Here is an 18769-nt window from a genome sequence, read left to right on the forward strand (position 1 = left end):
CTTTATCCCTCCTCTTTAATGACGAGACGTGTTGGCTGAAAAGCATTTCCTGTTCCTTCCTCCTGTTCAGGGCACTGTACCGCTGGTCACCGTGGAAACGGGCAGAAAACTCCTTAAAAGTCCACCTGCAGAGAGAACGTCAAACTAATTAGAAGCAATAGTTTTCAATAGTCCCTTTCGAACTAGAAATTCACGAACCACTTCCTCCCGAGGAAATATTCATACGTACTGCTGGGATTCTTAAAGCTGTCAGAGTATGAAAACCTATGAGAGTTGTGAGAGTTCTACTACATGTGAGACGTCTACAGTCTGTGACCGATCCCAAAAAAATGTGAGAGTCCAACTTCGTGAAAGAGTCGCACAACCTGCGAGAATTCTACATGCTGTGACACTGAGTGTTAGAAGGGGCAGGAGTATACTTGATTCAAATGTAAAAATCATCACATTAAAGGTGTGTGCTTGTTCTGAACTACTGCGCACATGCACTCACCAACCAACCAACCAACCAACCAACCAACCAACCAACTAACTAACTAACTAACTAACTAACTAACTAACCAACACACAAAAAGACCTGCTGGTGATCTTTGACTCCTCCAGAAGCTGCTTGAACTCTTCTCGAGCCTTCTGCAGTTTGGTCCTCTTTTCTTTATACTCCTCCTTCACTCTGCTCTTCACAAATTGTTCAAACTCCTGTAAAGAAAACACACACACACACACACACACACACACACACACACACACACACACACACACACACACACACACACACACACACACACACACACACACACACACACACACACGCACACACACACGCACACGCACACGCACACGCACATTGATATCAAAGTGACATCACATACTCCTGAGGTCTGTACTACGGCGCTGGATTTTGTCTTATCGAGATAACTTCAAGGATTCACCCTGGGTTTTCAGTACTGCGACGCTCGCTCTCTTCTTACCGGGATAAATCACCCGCCAACTTATGCTGAATGTCTAACCTGCTCTGGAGCAGGTTATGTTCTCGATAAACAATAATAATAATAATAATAATAATAATGGCTTGCATTTATATACCGCTTTTTTCGCGCTGACTCAAAGCGCGTACTGAGACCATTATTCATTCATACCAGTCCCACCAGTGATGGTAAGCTACGTTGTAGCCACAGCTGCTCTGGGGCATGCTGACAGAGGCGTGGGAGGCGTCTGATAGAGTGGGATTCGAACCGCCAACAATCCGGTTATTGGACGACAGACTCGTGGTCGACGACCGGTTAGAGCTCCGCCTCCTGACCAATCAGATCTCTAGGAAAATTACCTGCCCATTCTTAAATGATGGTGATTGGTGTGCGGGTTCAGCGCTGAGCTGCAGCTGAGCAGAGATGAGGAAGTATTTAGAGCGATCTTTTTGACATAATGAAATAAATCCTGGTCACTGAGGCTTTGAAGGATGTTTCTGTTCTTGACTTGTTCCAAGTCTGTTTTTCTCCACGAGGGTTGATCTGTAATAATGAGGTTAATAATAATGATCACGCTGACAGAACTGCAGAAACGTGAATTTATGGAACGCAGAACTACTCGTGTCGTCGTGGTGATGAATTAATATTCCAACACAAGAGAAGCTCAGTCTCAAAACAACTGGATGTAAAATCTAAACTAAAAGAAGAGCAGTGAGGAAGTTCAGCCCGACACGTTTCTGCTGTAATAAAGTGAAACTGAGTGATCTGACTGACGTGCTGTCCGTTAATATCGCCCATGAATTAATATCTTATAATCTCACAAAATCACACATTGACAAGTCAGAATTAGTTTGGCTTTGGACGCGGCAGCAGTGTTGCTTCTATCCTGGTGGATGTGTTTTAATTCTTCATATTCTCAGAGAATAACTGATCCTTCAGTAATCTGTAAACTGTTTCTCTGGGTGTGTGATTGGTCAGATGCTGAAAACTCCGCCCCTTTCATGTGAATGCACACGTAGGTCTGGGTTGAACCAGCGAGTTGATAACCTGCTTCTTAGTAACGGTGATCAGGATCGTGTGTCTGGATCAGTCAACCCAGGAAACAGAGAGATCCTGGATATGTTGATCACGGTTCGTAGTACAGGTCAATGAGAGAGTCGTGTTCTGACCTGCTTCCTCTGCTCGGATGTCAACAGCAGGTATCGAGGGTCAAACACCATCTTATGGAGCTCCTTCTCCCAGGTAGAGAAGGCTGAGACCTAAGGACAGACACATACACACACACACAGATTTTGAGGTATGTTTGGTAAGACATGGGGGAGGCGTGGCACTAAGGGGTGGAGCTTGTCTTTGTCATCACAATGTGACACAGCTCGCACTCAGAGGGTGGAGCAGAGTGTAGAACTGTGTTAGAGGAGCAGTGGGAGGAGCTGTGGGTGGATGGCATAAAGAACTCACCCCTCGTTCCAGCAGCATCTGTCTGTAGTGAGACCGCCGCAGCTCTAGGGGCAGGAGCTTCACTTCTCCTGGATGGGGGACTAAAGACAGAGACTCCTCTGTCCTGCAGAGAGACAGAGACAACCAATCATATTGGTCTGTGCAGATGACATCAGCAGGCCAGTCAATGTTCTGACCTCTGATTGGCTCCTTCAAACTCACCTGTTCCTCTTGTGCTTGTGGTCGTGATCTCCGTCCTCGTCTTCTCCACCATGGAAACCAGCTGATTGACAGCCGGAGCTGCTCTCTGTCTCAAAGAGCCACAGACAGGTGAGACACAGACAGACAGGTGAGACATGAGAGACTGAAACACAGACAGGTGAGACTTACCATTAGGGGTCAACTTTTTTCTCTTGTGAGGGGGGTCCTCAATGATGCGGCTGATGTCTCGGCCAATCAGTTCCCCCGGTCTTTCCCACACAGAGAGGTGGATTGTTGGATTGAAGAAGAACACGCGGTCATCTCCGGTCCAAACTACACACCTGAAAGCAAACCCATTGTGAGACATGAATGTTTGATGAGCTCTAAACAAAATAAATGATCATCAATCACTGAGCAGCTGTTACCATGGCGACCCAGGGACGGGTGTTGAGGCAACAGGACGCTTGTTTTCTGTTTTCTCACCCCTCTCCTCTTCATCCTCCTCCTCCTCCTCCTCCTCCTCCTCCTCCTCCTCCCCCTCCCCCTCCCCTCTGTGAGCACACTGCAACACACAAACACACACTCGGTATCAGCAAGTAGCTAAAGGTTAGTACTAGTTCTTCTTATTGTCAACCTGACGCCTCGTGTGCAGACTCACCTGTGTGTCCGACGTCCTCTCTGCCCTCAGCAGTAATGCGCCTCCGTATGACACTTTGGCCCCGCCCATCAGCTGCTTCTCTGACGGACAAATGAAACATACTTTAAATGGCGAAACGAGTAGATGATGTGTTTGTGATTAATGCAGAGGCACCCTGTCGTGAGACTGTGAGGGATGAGCTGTGACACATGGACAGGCGATCTCTGGCTAAGTTTGATGTTAGAGAGACGATGAGACGCCGTGACAGGAGCTGTGTGGTCACGTGACCACGATGACAGAAGCTATCATGCACACATCAGAGAGATCAGATTCAGTCCGAGCGTCCTCTCACACTCATGTGACCCCAACCTGCACCAACAGAACCCAACTGACAAACAGACAGACGGACAGTTGGACGGATGGACGGACGAATGGACAGACAGGTCTTACTGTGTCTGTAGTCTGTCAGCAGAGTGAATCTGGAAGAAATTCTTGAGGAAAAAAACGAGGGAGGAACTTTTTTCATCACCTGAAAGACATAAGACCGAGATTAGAGGTACAGACTGACAGACCGACCGACAGACCATAGGCAGGCTCACCTTGACAGGTAAAACAGGACACCTGTCATTTGTCAGATAGGGAAACACAGGTCCAAACAAACACTCCTGTAAGAGAAAGAGACATGTAGTAAACCACAGTTTGTCTCTGTCTCTACATGTCTGTATTAACTTTCGGTCTCTGTTTCTGTCTATCCCTACCTGTCTGTGTTTACCTATTTGTCTCGACCCGTCTGTCACTGTCTCTGTCTTTGCCTGTTTGTCTCTGTCTCTACTTGTCTCCTTACATATCTTACTGTCTGTCTTTACATGTCTGTCTCTGTCTCTACCTGTCTGCTTCTGTCACTGTCTGACTCTACCAGTCTGTCTCTGTCTCTTCAAGTTGTGACACTGAGTGACATGACGTTCGTAACCTGTTTGGGTGGGGACAGTGTTTTGTCCCGTCTGACTGATGGTCGTAGCCACACTCCTCTTCGCCGCTGATAGGGGACAATCAGAGGCCACGCCTTCTCAAGCCTCTGAGTGGGAAGCCCCGCCCACTCCCAATAAGCTCCACCTAAAGGGTGACATCTTTGTTTAGTGATCATTGGTCCTCCTCATCAGTACCGCTTCCTGTTTGTGTCCCGTTAGTATGAATCTGATGGACAGGAAAGTTACATCAATACAAGTTGTGTGTGTGTGGGGCGCTCAGTGTTCGTTCCAGTTGTGACCAGCAGGGGGCATCAGAACTTGAGGAGCAAGATGAAGAAAAGCGTGTGCCAGTGTTTTCTTCCTCCGGAAGGAGGGATGACTGACAGATCATCTTCTTCTTCTCCTCCTCTGCTGCTCTTTGCCTCTTCTGACAAATGCAATCAGTGTCACATTTAAATGCGATACACACACACTGCGGGCAGAGTGTGTGTATCTGCAGCCTCTGCAGTTATGACTGAGACTTGTTAACCCTTTGCTCTCTCTGCTGCTGACACTATGCAGTCAGGCTATCCACAAAACAAAACTGTGTCCAAACAACAGGAGCAGAGCAGCTGGAAGGAAGGACCACACACCCATAGAGGACCTATCAGGACTTAACCAGACCATGGGACACAATCGGACCCTCATTAACTGTATCGGACTAAGTTGTACCTAACAGGAGCCAAATGACCCACCATGAACCACAGCCCCCTGAAGGATCGAAAAAGATTTAATTAAAGTTTCACTTCAATATCATTTATATAGCCCCTAATGTAGCACAGTCATCTCAAGAAACTTTTACAGAGAAAAAAACAACTCATCTACTTGAGCAACCACAGGCCATGGTAGAAAGGAAAAACACCCTTTTCACAGGAAGAAACCATTGCAGAACCAGACCCAGAGGTGGTGCCTTCTTGCTTTTACAGTTGGAGTGAGGGAACAGAAAGAAAGAGAAGAAGTCTTGTAAAAAAAAGTTAATTGCACCCCTAGGGGAAGTACATTGTGGGTGGGGATACAAATCCTTTTTTGGGTGAGCTCTTACAGAAGCAAAAAGCAACAGATTGTCTTAAGCCTTGTTTCCACTGCGCAGTACAATATGGCAGGGTACGGTATGGTACAGCAAAGCATACCCAGACCCAAATCTATTTCCACCGCAGAGAGTACGGTTAAATATCATAAAACCTACTTAATAAAACAACCAGGGTGAGCAAAGCAGCGTATGGAAACAAAGGGAGGGTTTATTCAGCCGTTTAGATGTTTAAATATGGATGGTGGGCTTGACAAGGGTGACGATCAAAAGTACCATTCAGCAGATGGCTGAGTTGTAGCTCGTTCATATGGAACCTGAACCCATGTGCTAGGTAGCCCAATGGAGGGGTTATGAAGATTGGTAAAGGTTGGGTATGGTACTTTTGGTACTTTCCCAACTTTTGTCAATTGAAACACATGAAAACCGGTACCGTACCCAAAGAACTCACAGAACCCACCAAGACCAAAGACCAAAGACCAAAGGACTAAACAGAAACTACATGAAAGTACCTGATCCAGTGGTACTAGACAGTACTCCAAAGATCCAACAGAACTTTAACTACCTTAAACTCAGGACACACACACACACACACACACACACACACACACACACACACACACACACACACACACACACACACACACACACACACACACACACACACACACACACACACACACACACACACACACACACACACACACACACACACACACACAAACATAAACAGAATCTCTCAAGAGCTCTTAATCATCGGGTTTGATTGACAGGTGTGCCGTTACCAGGACAACCATTTTAAATTCTCCCTGAGTGGACTAAATTGCATCATGGGAAAAGAAGACACCTTTCATGGTCTCGCTCTCTTTCTCTCTCTGTGTGGCAACGTCTCTCCTTCACTCAGGACATAAAAGAACGATTCATCTGCATCTGAATGGAGATTAACTCTGTGTGTGTGTGTGTGTGTGTGTGTGTGTGTGTGTGTGTGTGTGTGTGTGTGTGTGTGTGTGTGTGTGTGTGTGTGTGTGTGTGTGTGTGTGTGTGTGTGTGTGTGTGTGCAGCAGCTTTGTCAAAAAGCACACGGATGTTCATTCTCAGCTCTCTTTCGTTTGAAGTGTCTCAATCTAATTTTCTGACTTCGTCTCATCATCCCTCCTCCTCTAATCCACTTTCTATATTTTCTACCTTTCTGTTATTATCTTCTTCTCTCTCTCTCTCTCTCTCTCTCTCTCTCTCTCTCTCTCTGTCTCTCTCTCTCTCACGCTCTCTCTTTCTCTCTTGGTCTCTCCTTCAATCTGTAGCTCTCCTCTGTCTGTTTCTCTGTCTCTCTGTCTACATCTCTCTCTCTCACTTTGTCTCTCGCTCACATTGTTTCTCTCACTCCATCTCTTTCTCTCTTTCTCCCTCTGTCTCTCAGCTCTTCTTTGATCATCCACATCCGTTCTTTCATTAAAGTAGAATTTGGGGAAGAACGTTTCACACTGACCGGCCAATCACAGTCGAGTGGAGCAGGTCCAGGGTTGCCATAGAAACACAGAGCTGTCACTATCAGTTGCAACTAACAGTCGCCACAGCGATGGGACATGAAATATTTCAACAACCGGCCACAAATTACGTTTTTTTTTTTCTTCCTGTTGTTGGTGTGACATGTGGGAAAAGAAAGAGGAGCTGATGGAAAACTGCCAGAGGTGAGATGGAGCAGGTCGGAACTGAAGAGACAGAACTACTGCAGAGACAGAAAGACAAACCACCGCACAGGCAGAAATGAATACTGATTGCACACAGACAGTCTGAACAGTCTTTCCATCCTTGGCCCTATTGCAGAAGAAGAAAATCATATCGTCCCGTCACACAGTCAGTCCTTTCAACGATCCAGTGGTTGCAAAGTGTTTGTGGATCTCTTTATGCTTGGATGCTGCTTTCGGAACTGATAGTGGACCAGAAAGAATAAACCACCACCACACAGGCAAGGATGTAAACCACCGCACAGACAGAAAAGCAAGCCATTGCACAAGAAAATAAAAACCATGCAACACCAAAAACATCTAATGATGATCCTTTTTTAAATTTGATTTATCAGCACTTTTAAATACACCCAAGTTCCCTGAACACAACGGACATGTTAAAAGGGGGAGGAGGTCAGTGAGGTCTGGCGAGGTTATGCAGGGCCTTGGATGTCAGAACTAAAATGTCGAAATCAGTGTGTGGTTAAGAACAAGTGGAGTTTATGGAGAACTGGGGTTATGTGATGAAAAGATGGAGTTCAGGTGAGGATCTGGGAAACAGCATTTTGAACCAGTTGAAGTTTATGGATGGATTTGGGAAGGAGACCAAAGAGACAAAAGGGCATTACATTGGTCCTAACAAGAGATGACCAGCTCGTGGTGCAGTGTGGAGGTGCTGCTGGAGGAGAAGGATGAGCACAGGCGGTTGATGTTGCGTAACTGGAAGTATGCTGACCGAGTGGGGTTTGGTTGAAATGATAAGAGCGCTCTCCAGGATGACATCTAGACTCCTTTACATTTGTGAGTGTAATGTGACGAAATGTGGGAAATGTTCAAGAGGCATGAAAACTTTTGTAAGCTGAGAAAGCAGTCAGAAGACGATAAATGAAAAAGAGGACAGTAGGAGCAGGAGCAAGAGGAGGAGCAGGAAGGATGAGGAGGAGCAAGAGAGACCTGTGACCTCTTTATTAAGCATTTTTTCATTCAAATGAATTTAATTATTCATTAAAGGCACTGAAATATGTGTCTGTGTGTCTGTCTGTGTGTGTGTGTGTCTGTCTGTGTGTGTGCGTGCGTGCGTGCATGTCTCATCAGTGATATCCAGTCGGGTCTGTTGTAATGAGCAGACCTGCTGTGAAATTATTCACCAAATTCACTTTGTGTGTGTGTGTGTGTGTGTGTGTGTGTGTGTGTGTGTGTGTGTGTGTGTGTGTGTGTGTGTGTGTGTGTGTGTGTGTGTGTGTGTGTGTGTGTGTGTGTGTGTGATTGCTAATGTTATTCTCAAAAACAGAAAGTCGGTCAGAATAATTCATGACGTTTGTCCTGAAGTGAACTAAGAAGAGGACGAGGATGAAGAACAGAAGGAGGACGAGGATGAGGATAAGGAAGATACATAGCAGGAGGAGGAGGAGTTACATCATAGTGACTTCAGGTCATAAATATATGTATGGTATATTGTGAATGGTAAGTGAATTGTATGATATGATGCTGAGTGGAACAAGCTTCAGATGAATTCTGGGTAAAACAAAATCAGTTCATCTTCATCACATCAGTCAACAATCAGCTACTGGCAACTCAAACCGCCTCAGTTTACTGACACTCATGATTGTGAAGATGAAGACGTTTTGGGATCAATATTACTATATCACACATGTGTGCACGCACACACACACACACACACACACACACACACACACACACACACACACACACACACACACACACACACACACACACACACACACACACACACACAGAGTGTAATTGGCCCAGCTGATTGATCGAGAGACCAGAAATTGTGGTAATTGGCCTCAGGAGCCATTAACTTTCAGCAAGTGTGTGTGTGTGTGTGTGTGTGTGTGTGTGTGTGTGTGTGTGTAGTACAAAGGAGAGCCTTGTAAAGATGAGCTATGAGCTGTCCTTCTGAAAATATCCAATTACACCCTAGAGATCTGTGTGTGTGTGTGTGTGTGTTCAATAGAGCTCTGCTCAATGTTTATTGGGTCACTTTATCAAACACAACAGAGAACAGGAGGCTTACCGATTGTGTGTGTGTGTGTGTGTGTGTGTGTGTGCGCGCCTGTCTTTCTGTTTACGTCAATGTTGTGTTTACTGTCAGCCAATCAAACTGTGTAAACACAGCTCTGTGTGGACATGATTCAGGTGCCATGATGACAGACTGCACAGTGTGACTTGCTCGTTTTGATTACTGAACGGGTCGGTGGTTCGAGTCCCAGTCCAGGTACCTGCTGACAGAGCTCCCCACCTGGACGCTCTCCCAACCATCAGTGTTTGAGGTTCATCTGTCGGACCTCCAGTGTCTCCCTGAGGTCCTGCAAAGGCCTCATCATCCTGAAGCTGAACTTACATCAGTTAGTCACTGAGTTAGTTCTGGGTTGATGAGGTTCCACCTCAGTAAACAGGAGGCCAGTGAAACAGTAACAGAGCAGCTTTCCATAAGGTTTATGCAATAGCTAACAGCCAGGACCAAGAGACTCTCCAACCACATAGGAGTTACATTAATTAGTCACTCTGTGTGTATTCAGAGCTGCGGATAAAGTTTTATTAACATAATCAAAGTTTGTGAACTTGGATGGTGTGACACAGGAGAGAAATTGCTTGTTTGTGGTAGATTATAATAAAATGAAGTGTGTGAAATGTGGAGAGGGACCTAAAGCAGGACACTGTGTAGTTTATCGTTTTCTCTGACTCATCGTATTCTGGAAGCTGCATGCTGCGCTGTAGATTAGTCTCAGAGCTGCAGGAAACGCAGCAGACACGCAGCTGCAGCATCATGAAATCCATCGTTAATCCACAAAGAGGGAAACAAAGAAAAATAGCAGAAGGCCCAACAAGGAGGAAGAGGAGCAGGAGGAAGAGCTGGACTCAGGTCAGAAACAGGATCACCTGCCTCTGTGACATCATCACTGTGGTCCTAAAGGGAGGACCCGTCTGTCATCATGTGACCCTTCATGATGTGATGTGCACCTTCACCCAAACATGAACAAGACCCTGAAAATGAACCTAGACTAAGGGTCCGCGAACCGGCGGCTCTTTCCTCCCTCTGCTGCGGCTCCTTGAGCCTCGGTCCCACTGCTGCACGTGGCGGCCTGTGAGCCTAAAAAACATTCTCATTCTGAAAAGCAGCGTCCCGCAGAATCTGCCCCTCTCCTGTTATTAAGAGGAGCGTCTGAACCTCTTCAGAAGACCAGGATGCTGTGTAGCACGCCGACGTTTCAGTAAACTGAGTCAACAAAACAACCAGTGTACCAGAGGATGTCCACTATAATGCGAGGGTTTACGGCAGATGAGATATTTAAAAATATTGCGGGCTTGATGAGAGTGCCGATCGTCACGACCAATCAGCAGATTAGGTGAGCTGTGTGGAGGAACGATGCTGACGAAGGTCCTTCACTTCTTCACCTCGCCGCCACAGACAATTATTCACTTCACGTTAAATGATCAGGATCTACACAACAACTGAAAGACATTGAAATCCACACCGCTCACACTCATAGTTCTAAAAACCCTGAACTCCCACATATATGTGTCAATTAAATAAAATTGTAGTGGCGTTGGGTGGCGGACGGACGACTCGTAACAAGGAGAGGGTGCTGGTCTATCCCTCGTGGGTCAGAAGCTCCGCCGCTGCCTCTCTCTCTCCCCTTCCTTAACTATCTACTTTTGGTAGTGATTTTAGTAAAGGGAAAATTTAATTTGGGCCAAAATATTTAGCGAAAACATTGAACTAAGTGATGCAGTGATAAAATCTTTGTGAGGAGCTGCTTTACCTGTGCAGCTACTGTAGTCCAGTGGTTATGACCATTTCCTGCGGTGCGGTTAGACCAGGGTTCAAGTCCTCTTTGATGCATTAACTTTTCTAGATATGTCTTAGTTCATTTTGAAGAGGTGGTTTTGTTAATTCCTTTTATTTTCGATCTGCCATTCCTCAGTATTTTTACTTAGCAAAGGGGTTGAAATCGACATTTGCAGAGTTATCTTCATTTTTTGTGGCTCCCAAGAGTTTCTGTTCAGTGGGAAACAAGTCCAAACGGCCGACCCCTGATCCAGACTGTTATTTTGTTTGCGAGCGGCGTTTCGTCAGAGAACCAAGCTCAGACTGACCTGCAGGAGGAGGAGCAGCCTGGATGGGCAGACGGAGAGGAGACACAGTGAGGAGGTGCAGGGGGAGGACGGAGGAGCAGGATAGTGACGGAGAGGAAGGGGAGGAGTCCTCCGGGTCCAGCTCTCTGGTCTTTGTCGTATCTCTCAGAACTGGAACTGGACCGGACAGAAGAAACAGACGACTCATGTTCAGTCAAGTCGAACTACATACTGTGTGTGGTGTGTGTGTGTGTGTGTGTGTGTGTGTGTGTGTGTGTGTGTGTGTGTGTGTGTGTGTGTGTGTGTGTGTGTGTGTGTGTGTGTGCGCGTGCGTGTGTGTGTGCTTCTTTCAAGAAATGCTGACCTAAATCTGACAGCAGCATCCACAAACAATGAAACACGATGCGGAGACGTTGGATTCGGCACGACGCTCTGCTCGGCCTCAAAAAACATTGCTCAGATCAAAGCTGGCGCTCTGCTTCCTGTTGACTCTGAGAGGAACCCAGCACATGTTCTGATCCGTGGGGCACGGGCTCTCTGTGCAGGGTGCTATTTCAGATATCTTTTTTTCTTTTTTATCTGAGCTCAGAACATTACAGCTCACCCAGGCTTTTTATGTCTTTCAGACAAACTTGTAGTTTGACACAGTGATCGCTATCATCTGCTTTCATAGATAAGTAGAGCGGCGGATCTTTTTCTGTAGCATACTATCTCTCTCTGCTTCATTATGTCCCACACTTACAACAGGTGGCCTAAAACTGCAATATCCTCAGATCCTCTTTATCCGAGACAACTTAAAACTTATTCACAAATTTTCCAACCAACGTCTCACCTGCAGTGTGACTTTCTGTGTAGTTCTTCAGTCATGATTGTGAAACAAGTCAACCTGAAGTCACTCTGAACATTAAAAGTTATTCTAATCAATAAATAAAAGCTGCTGTAAAATTTACACTGACATGATGAAAGTTTAAGAGCTTTGCACGCCGTGTTTAAACGTATTCAACTCCTCTCTCTGGTTCCGTAGCGCCAAATGTAATCCTAAAGTTAACAGTACATGTTCGTTTCGTTTTTTTTAGTGCAGATGTTGTGAATGTTGATCCCCATCTCATCCTGTTTATGGATTTCGCATGCAGACGTTTTTCCATCTGTGAGTCTGAAGTGAAAATCTGAGACGAATCAATCAGCATCAACTCTCAACGGAAGAGAAACAGAGCTTCTGCCAGGAAACATCAGCAGCAGCACGACACACGCCCACGCTCAGCAAAATAAAAGCACATTTAATCTGCGTTTTTTGGCTTCCACCATCGTCTCACAAACACACACGCACACAAACAAGTACACACATCGGAAATCCACACAGCCCTGAACAGAACGTGTGTATTTGAATGAGTATGAGTGTTGTATGTTTCAGTCTGTCGTCAATCTCAGCTTCACCTTTCTGATCTGTGATCCACGAAAACATTATAGTGAAGACAAACACTGGTTGACACGCCTTCAAGCTCTGCTCCAGATTGTCTGCTTCGAGTTTTCTTTGATGCGTAAATCTACACGCACGCACGCACGCACGCACGCGCGCACGCACGCACGCACGCACGCATGCCTTATCAGTGTGGCTGCTTGTGAGAGATGACTGGTCAATTTGAAGTTTCCCAGTGGAGCATGATGGGAAACAATTTGAGACGACAGGCGTGTTCAATATAGCGAATCAAGGAATTGAAAACGTAGACCAAATAAGGTCGACGGGCGGAGCCTCAAATGCAACGTTTCTGTTGACTGAAATGAGTTTTGAGTTACTAAAGGACGAGAAAGGATTTTTGTGTGTGTGTGTGTGTGTGCGTGCGTGTGTGTGTGTTGAGGGGGGCGGGGGGGTAACTTGGGGGTAAAAACTAAGAAGCTGTCACAGTTGGGACCAAAATGTGCCAGCGTCAGATAAGCAGTGGGTCACTTCAATCTTACCTGAGAGATGGGACGGAGACAGTAGCAGACGTGACCTGGGGGCATGTCCACCTGGCCTGCGAAGCACCTGGTTGGTTAGTAGGAGGGGCTTCTCTCTCATGAAAACACCCACTTCCTCTGGAGACGTCCAGCCATCAGCCAGCTACAGAGATGTGAACATGGTTAGTGTGTGTGTGTGTGTGTGTGTGTGTGTGTGTGTGTGTGTGTGTGTGTGTGTGTGTGTGTGTGTGTGTGTGTGTGTGTGTGTGTGTGTGTGTGTGTGTGTGTATACCTTTGGGAAGGGATGATGAGGATGAAGAGGTGACGACCGATAGAGTGGTGGGAGGACAGGAATCACTTCCACCGCGGGGCGTTCCCACTGAAAAAACCAACAGCTTGAGCCTGGTTTAATGGCAGGCAGGTTAGGGTGGTCAGTGACAGGGTTTTGTCAAACTGACACAGTTTCGTGGAAGGGAAACCACTTTTTTATCAAAAGTGATGCCAAAATGTATTTGTGGCAAGTGACACACCCGGCTGTATCCTTACCCTGACCCATAGGATTTATGACAGGTGACACACTTTTCATGGCTGGTTGCCAACATATTTTGTGAAAAAGTGCCAACCAATCTTGAAGGCAGATGACAGCTCTGTGCTTTGTAACAAAACTGTTGTGCAAGATGACACACAATTTATTTTTTTCTTTTATGTAACAAATAACAGTTTTTGTTACAAGTAATAGGGGAGTAGCAGCAAAGCGACACAGTTTTGTGACTAATTGCTTCCATGCTGTTTCTGGCTGGGGTTGGGAGGAGAGAGAGCTGGGACAAAAACCAGATGAAAAACCAGATACAATTTTCTGTGGTAGGTGATCGTTTTTGTGGCAGATAACACTCATGAGTGTTGGAAGGTGACAACATTTATGGCAGGTGACACAGTGTTTATGGGAGGTGATAGTGTTTATGGGAGGTGATAGTGTTTATGGGAGGTGATAGTGTTTATGGGAGGCGATAGTGTTTATGGCAGGTGACAGTGTTTATGGGAGGTGATAGTGTTTATGGCAGGTGACAGTGTTTATGGGAGGCGATAGTGTTTATGGCAGGTGACAGTGTTTATGGGAGGCGATAGTGTTTATGGCAGGTGACAGTGTTTATGGGAGGTGATAGTGTTTATGGCAGGTGACAGTGTTTATGGGAGGCGATAGTGTTTATGGCAGGTGACAGTGTTTATGGGAGGCGATAGTGTTTATGGCAGGTGACAGTGTTTATGGGAGGTGATACAGTGCTTATGGGAGTTGACACAGTGGTTATGGCAGGTGACACAGTGTTTATGGGAGTTGACACAGTGTTTATGGCAGGTGATGTTGTTTATGGCAGGTTACAGCGTTTATGGCAGGTGACACAGAGTTTATGGCAGGTGATACCGTGTTTATGGGAGTTGATACAGTGTTTATCACAGGTGACTGTTTATGGCAGGTGACAGTGTATATAGGAGGTGATACCGTGTTTATGGGAGTTGATACAGTGTTTATGGCAGGTGACAGTGTTTATGACAGGTGTTACAGTGTTTATGACAGGTGTTACAGTGTTTATGGCAGGTGTTACAGTGTTTATGGCAGGTGACAGTGTTTATGGCAGGTGTCACAGTGTTTATGACAGGTGTTACAGTGTTTATGACAGGTGTTACAGTGTTTATGGCAGGTGACAGTGTTTATGGCAGGTGACAGTGTTTATGGCAGGTGTCACAGTGTTTATGACAGGTGACAGTGTTTATGGCAGGTGTCACATTGTTTATGACAGGTGACAGTTTGTCTGACATGTGACATTTATCACAGATGCTGCTAAATCATTTTCAAGACTTAACACGGAACAAACAGTAAAGAATGAGTAGAATATCGTAAAGCAAAAATCTCAGTCAACCATGATTCAAACTGACATTTAACTGACAGCTGTACGGCCTCTGATCACACCCACCTGTGATTTCAGACAGGTAGTGTTCTGATTTATTCTAATCAAAGCCCGGTTGAGGAGGGGCTCTGTAAACACTAGCAGATACTTCTGATGTAGAAAAAAAACGTTATAAAAAGGTGAAGCAGCTTTTGGATCCACAGTATCATCAGAGGTTTGGATGTGAAACAGTCTCGTAGGAGCAGAGATTAACAGCATGAGTTCAGAACAAAGTACGGCTCTTAAACCTTTTCACATCCAACATAAACACACTTTAAAGACAAAAATCCCATCTGAAGATAAGATGTTCAAATGTGTCGTGCAATTTATGCAGAAAGAATAAAGAGGAGCTGTTCCAGATAATTAACACGCCACCAATAATTAAGAGACAATTATTCACTTTGCCCTCGGGGATCATTAAAGTTTCATCTTATCTGCGACTGCAGAGGCCGGACTCACTCACACACTCCTCCGATCCGCCTGGAGAAGCCACGGGAGGACAGAGACGTGATGAACCTGATCACGTCAAATATAAACCCATGGTAAACATGGGCCAATGAAACATGACATGTGTGGTTCAGACTCGCAGAAACACGGCGAGCTGCTGACTGAATCAGGTCGCACACATCCAGAATCAGGACAGACCATCAGACCTCCACCGATTCACACTCACTCACAACCTCACGGCTTGAAGGGAAACATCTGGTCCGATGAGAGAGGGGTGAAGACGCTGACTCAGCAATAATAATTCACTGTTTATGCACACACAAAAAACTTCAGGTGTGTTTCCTGTATTGAGTGTTACGGTTTCACAGTTGTTAGTGTGGCAGGTGCTTTAATCAGGTGTGTTAATCTAGCATGTGTGTTAGCTGTATGCCAAGTGTGTCTGGTGTATCTATGTGTGTGTGTGTGTGTGTGTCTGCATTCAGGTGTGTTACCAGTGTCAGGTGTGTGTGTGTGTGTGTTCAGGTGTGTTAGCTGTATCTGACACGTATGTGTTTCAGTGTCTTAACTGTGTCCGAATGTATGTGTTCAAGTGTGTCGCCTGTATCAGATTTGTGTGTGTGTTCAGGTATGTTAGCTGTATCAACTGTACTTGTGTGTGTGTGTTACTTGTATCAGGTGTGTTACTTGTAGCAGGTGTGTTAGTTGTATCAGGCATGTGTGTTCATGTGTGCTACCTGTATTAGGTGTGTAGGTGCATTACAGGTGCATACTCAGGTGCATAACCTGACAGAAGGTTATTATGCGTGTATTCAGGTGTGTTACCTGTATCAACTAAGTGTGTTCTGGTTTGGTAACCTTTACTAGGTGTGTATGTTGAGCTCAGGTAAGTGCATCAGGCGTGTCAGTGTGTAAAGTGTGTTGCTGTGTCGGGTGTGTTACCTGTATCAAATTTGAGTGTTCAGGTATCCACACAGCCGGTGGGTAAAAAACGAGAGGAGGCGTGGCCTGGTATGCTGCTGCTGCTGCTGCTGCTGCTGACCAACTTGCGAACCACAGCCACTGGGGGGCGGGGTCACTGCTGACTGACAGCCAGGGTGTGGTGGTTACCATGCCGACCGGCTGACTCTTAAACCTGGCGACGGGCAGCATCATGGTAACATCACCACCTGAGAGACAAGTGAATGAGATTCCTGAGATCTCTGTAAGTGTGTGTGTGTGTGTGTGTGTGTGTGTGTGTGTGTGTGTGTGTGTGTGTGTGTGTGTGTGTGTGTGTGTGTGTGTGTGTGTGTGTGTGTGTCTCAGGAGGAATTGGCTTCAGAACCACATTAAACCCTTTTGTTTTTGAGTTTCCTGCATTCAGGTGTCAAATATCACAGCCACAGCGGCAGAGTATGAGTACCACATCAGTACTTCATCAATATTACATGATTACAACAACAAACGCTGCATCAATAACTAACTAATGCTAAATCCATAGCCAGTAAAATACCATATAACTATCAGCATTGTGTCACAGTAGCTTTAATAATAGATAAATACCATACAAACTCATCAATACTTTATCATTACTTCATGCATCTGAGCCTGCTGCTGCAGGTTCTGTCTGAATGTACTCACATCATCCAGTCATGACTACTTTTTTGTAAAACCCAGAACAGTTTTCAGAGACTTCAGGTTAAATATAACTTTTCCACCGCCGGCACCTGTCAGGATCCCAGGGGGGCGGAAGACTACGCTAACAGAGTGAACTGGTGAGGTATTGATCTCAAAGCTCTGTCGTCATGGAGACGTGACACATGTGTGACTTTGAGATGTTTGTTTATCTTTTGAGAAATTGAATTCTATTTTTAATGTTGTATGTTACCTATAGGTTGTCATGGTGACATGTCATAGGTTTAAGGAAGACCCCTTGAAACTAAGGCCCCATTAACAGACAACATTTCAAGAGAAAACGCATCGTTTTCGTTTCAGATAAGTTTGGCGTTTAACATGGCGACAGTTTGAAACGAAGTCTGTTTACACAGAAATGGCAAGAACACTGAAAACGATGTCGTTACCATGACAGTGGTGCAGGTGCAGTGGTGCACATGCACAGTAGCAGCGTTTCAGAAAAGATGCTTTTGCCCGGTTTCCATGATGACAGAGTTGGAGCCTCATCAAAACGTAGCATTTTTCATGTTTCCACGATGACACAGTCTGAGCGTTGTCAAAAAGTTGCAATTTCCTCCGTTTACATGGGGACAAAGTCGGAGCGTTTTCGAAAAAGTCCCACCTTGGGAACCGTTTTTCAAAAGTTGCGTTTTTGGTGGCTCCGAGCATCGTCGTCATGTAAACGGACTCCCAGAATGCAACAACAAATTTCCGCATTCACTTGAAAACATGTAAACGTGGCATAAATAATTGAGCACAAGGTTCTCTCAGTCCTTTATGACACGATCATGCAGACTGAAGCAGTAAAAGTGTGCAGATGTTTGCGGGAGAATAAAATCCTCCGAAAGACTGTATCTTCCCTGGCACCTTCGAGGCTAATTCCTTTAGCTTCAGTGCTAACTGTCTTTATCTTCCTGCCTCAGCTTGAAGCATGGCTCCAGGCTCTCCAGCTCAGTAACCGAAACAGAACATTTCCAGACACTTTCCATCTCTTGCAGCACCCTTTAATCTGCACCGGTCCCTGGATACTCTCTACACACACACACACTCTCTGTCAAGTCACTGTGGCGCCACCTGGGGGTCAGAAATCTACTTCTGTTAAAAATGTGTTTCTGACAAAGTGTGCCAGGGTGAAAGCACATAATGGTAACAGGAGTGTGTGTGTGTGTGTGTGTGTGTGTGTGTGTGTGTGTGTGTGTGTGTGTGTGTGTGTGTGTGTGTGTGTGTGTGTGTGTGTGTGTCAGAACATCAACAATGACAACTATCAGTAAACAAGTCAATAAGAATAAACCTCTAACAGAGACCAGGGACACCTGAACTCGGAAGTCCGGCTGCAGGGACTCGGAAGATCCGACTGCAGGGACTCGGAAGTCCATCAGTCCCTGGTCTCTCGGCTCCCGGTTCTCCTGGCTGATTACCGGTTCATTAAAGGGTTAAATCCAGGTCCGTGTCACCCACCGACCCGCGGAGCCTCTCCGGTAGAACGGCACCGCGGAGCCCCTCCGGTCCGGTCACGTCCAGGCTGTTGGCTGCGGGGCTCACTGTCCTCCCTCAGGTCCGCAGACCCTCCTCCGTCCGGTAAAGGTGAACGTGCGATCACGACGCGCGCCGCTCGGAGACCGAGAGACAGAGCGGAGGGCGCGAGACCGAATCAGCGTGCAGCTGGCTGCGGTGTGTGTGTGTGTGTGTGTGTGT

The 18769-nt window shown here is 45.9% G+C and overlaps 1 protein-coding gene across 1 annotated transcript; it reads right to left on the reverse strand.

Annotated features, from left to right (window-relative positions):
• Window positions 1-76: 76 nt before the first annotated feature.
• Window positions 77-18569, reverse strand: tcerg1l (transcription elongation regulator 1 like). Its single transcript, XM_080480829.1, has 10 exons — window positions 18493-18569; window positions 16468-16590; window positions 3259-3338; window positions 3026-3090; window positions 2790-2941; window positions 2622-2706; window positions 2421-2523; window positions 2132-2221; window positions 559-693; window positions 77-125 (listed from the first exon to the last, which is right to left on the reverse strand). The coding sequence occupies exons 2-10, from the start codon at window positions 16574-16576 to the stop codon at window positions 114-116; spliced, it is 831 nt and encodes a 276-aa protein (XP_080336955.1). The 5' UTR covers window positions 16577-16590; window positions 18493-18569; the 3' UTR covers window positions 77-113.
• Window positions 18570-18769: the final 200 nt, after the last annotated feature.

Source organism: Lipophrys pholis (genome assembly GCF_963383615.2).
Source record: "Lipophrys pholis genome assembly, chromosome: 1".
Classification (NCBI taxonomy): domain Eukaryota; kingdom Metazoa; phylum Chordata; class Actinopteri; order Blenniiformes; family Blenniidae; genus Lipophrys; species Lipophrys pholis.

What these genes read in the sequence shown, in the direction of transcription:
- tcerg1l (XM_080480829.1), bottom strand. Translation starts at nt 16,576, where the DNA reads ATGATGCTGCCCGTCGCCAGGTTTAAGAGTCAGCCGGTCGGCATGGTA. An exon ending in CCAGTGGCTGTGGTTCGCAA is followed by an intron (nt 3,339 to 16,467) that starts GTTGGTCAGCAG and finishes TTTGTCCGTCAG; the next exon opens with AGAAGCAGCTGATGGGCGGG. An exon ending in AAAAAAGTTGACCCCTAATG is followed by an intron (nt 2,707 to 2,789) that starts GTAAGTCTCACC and finishes TCTTTGAGACAG; the next exon opens with AGAGCAGCTCCGGCTGTCAA.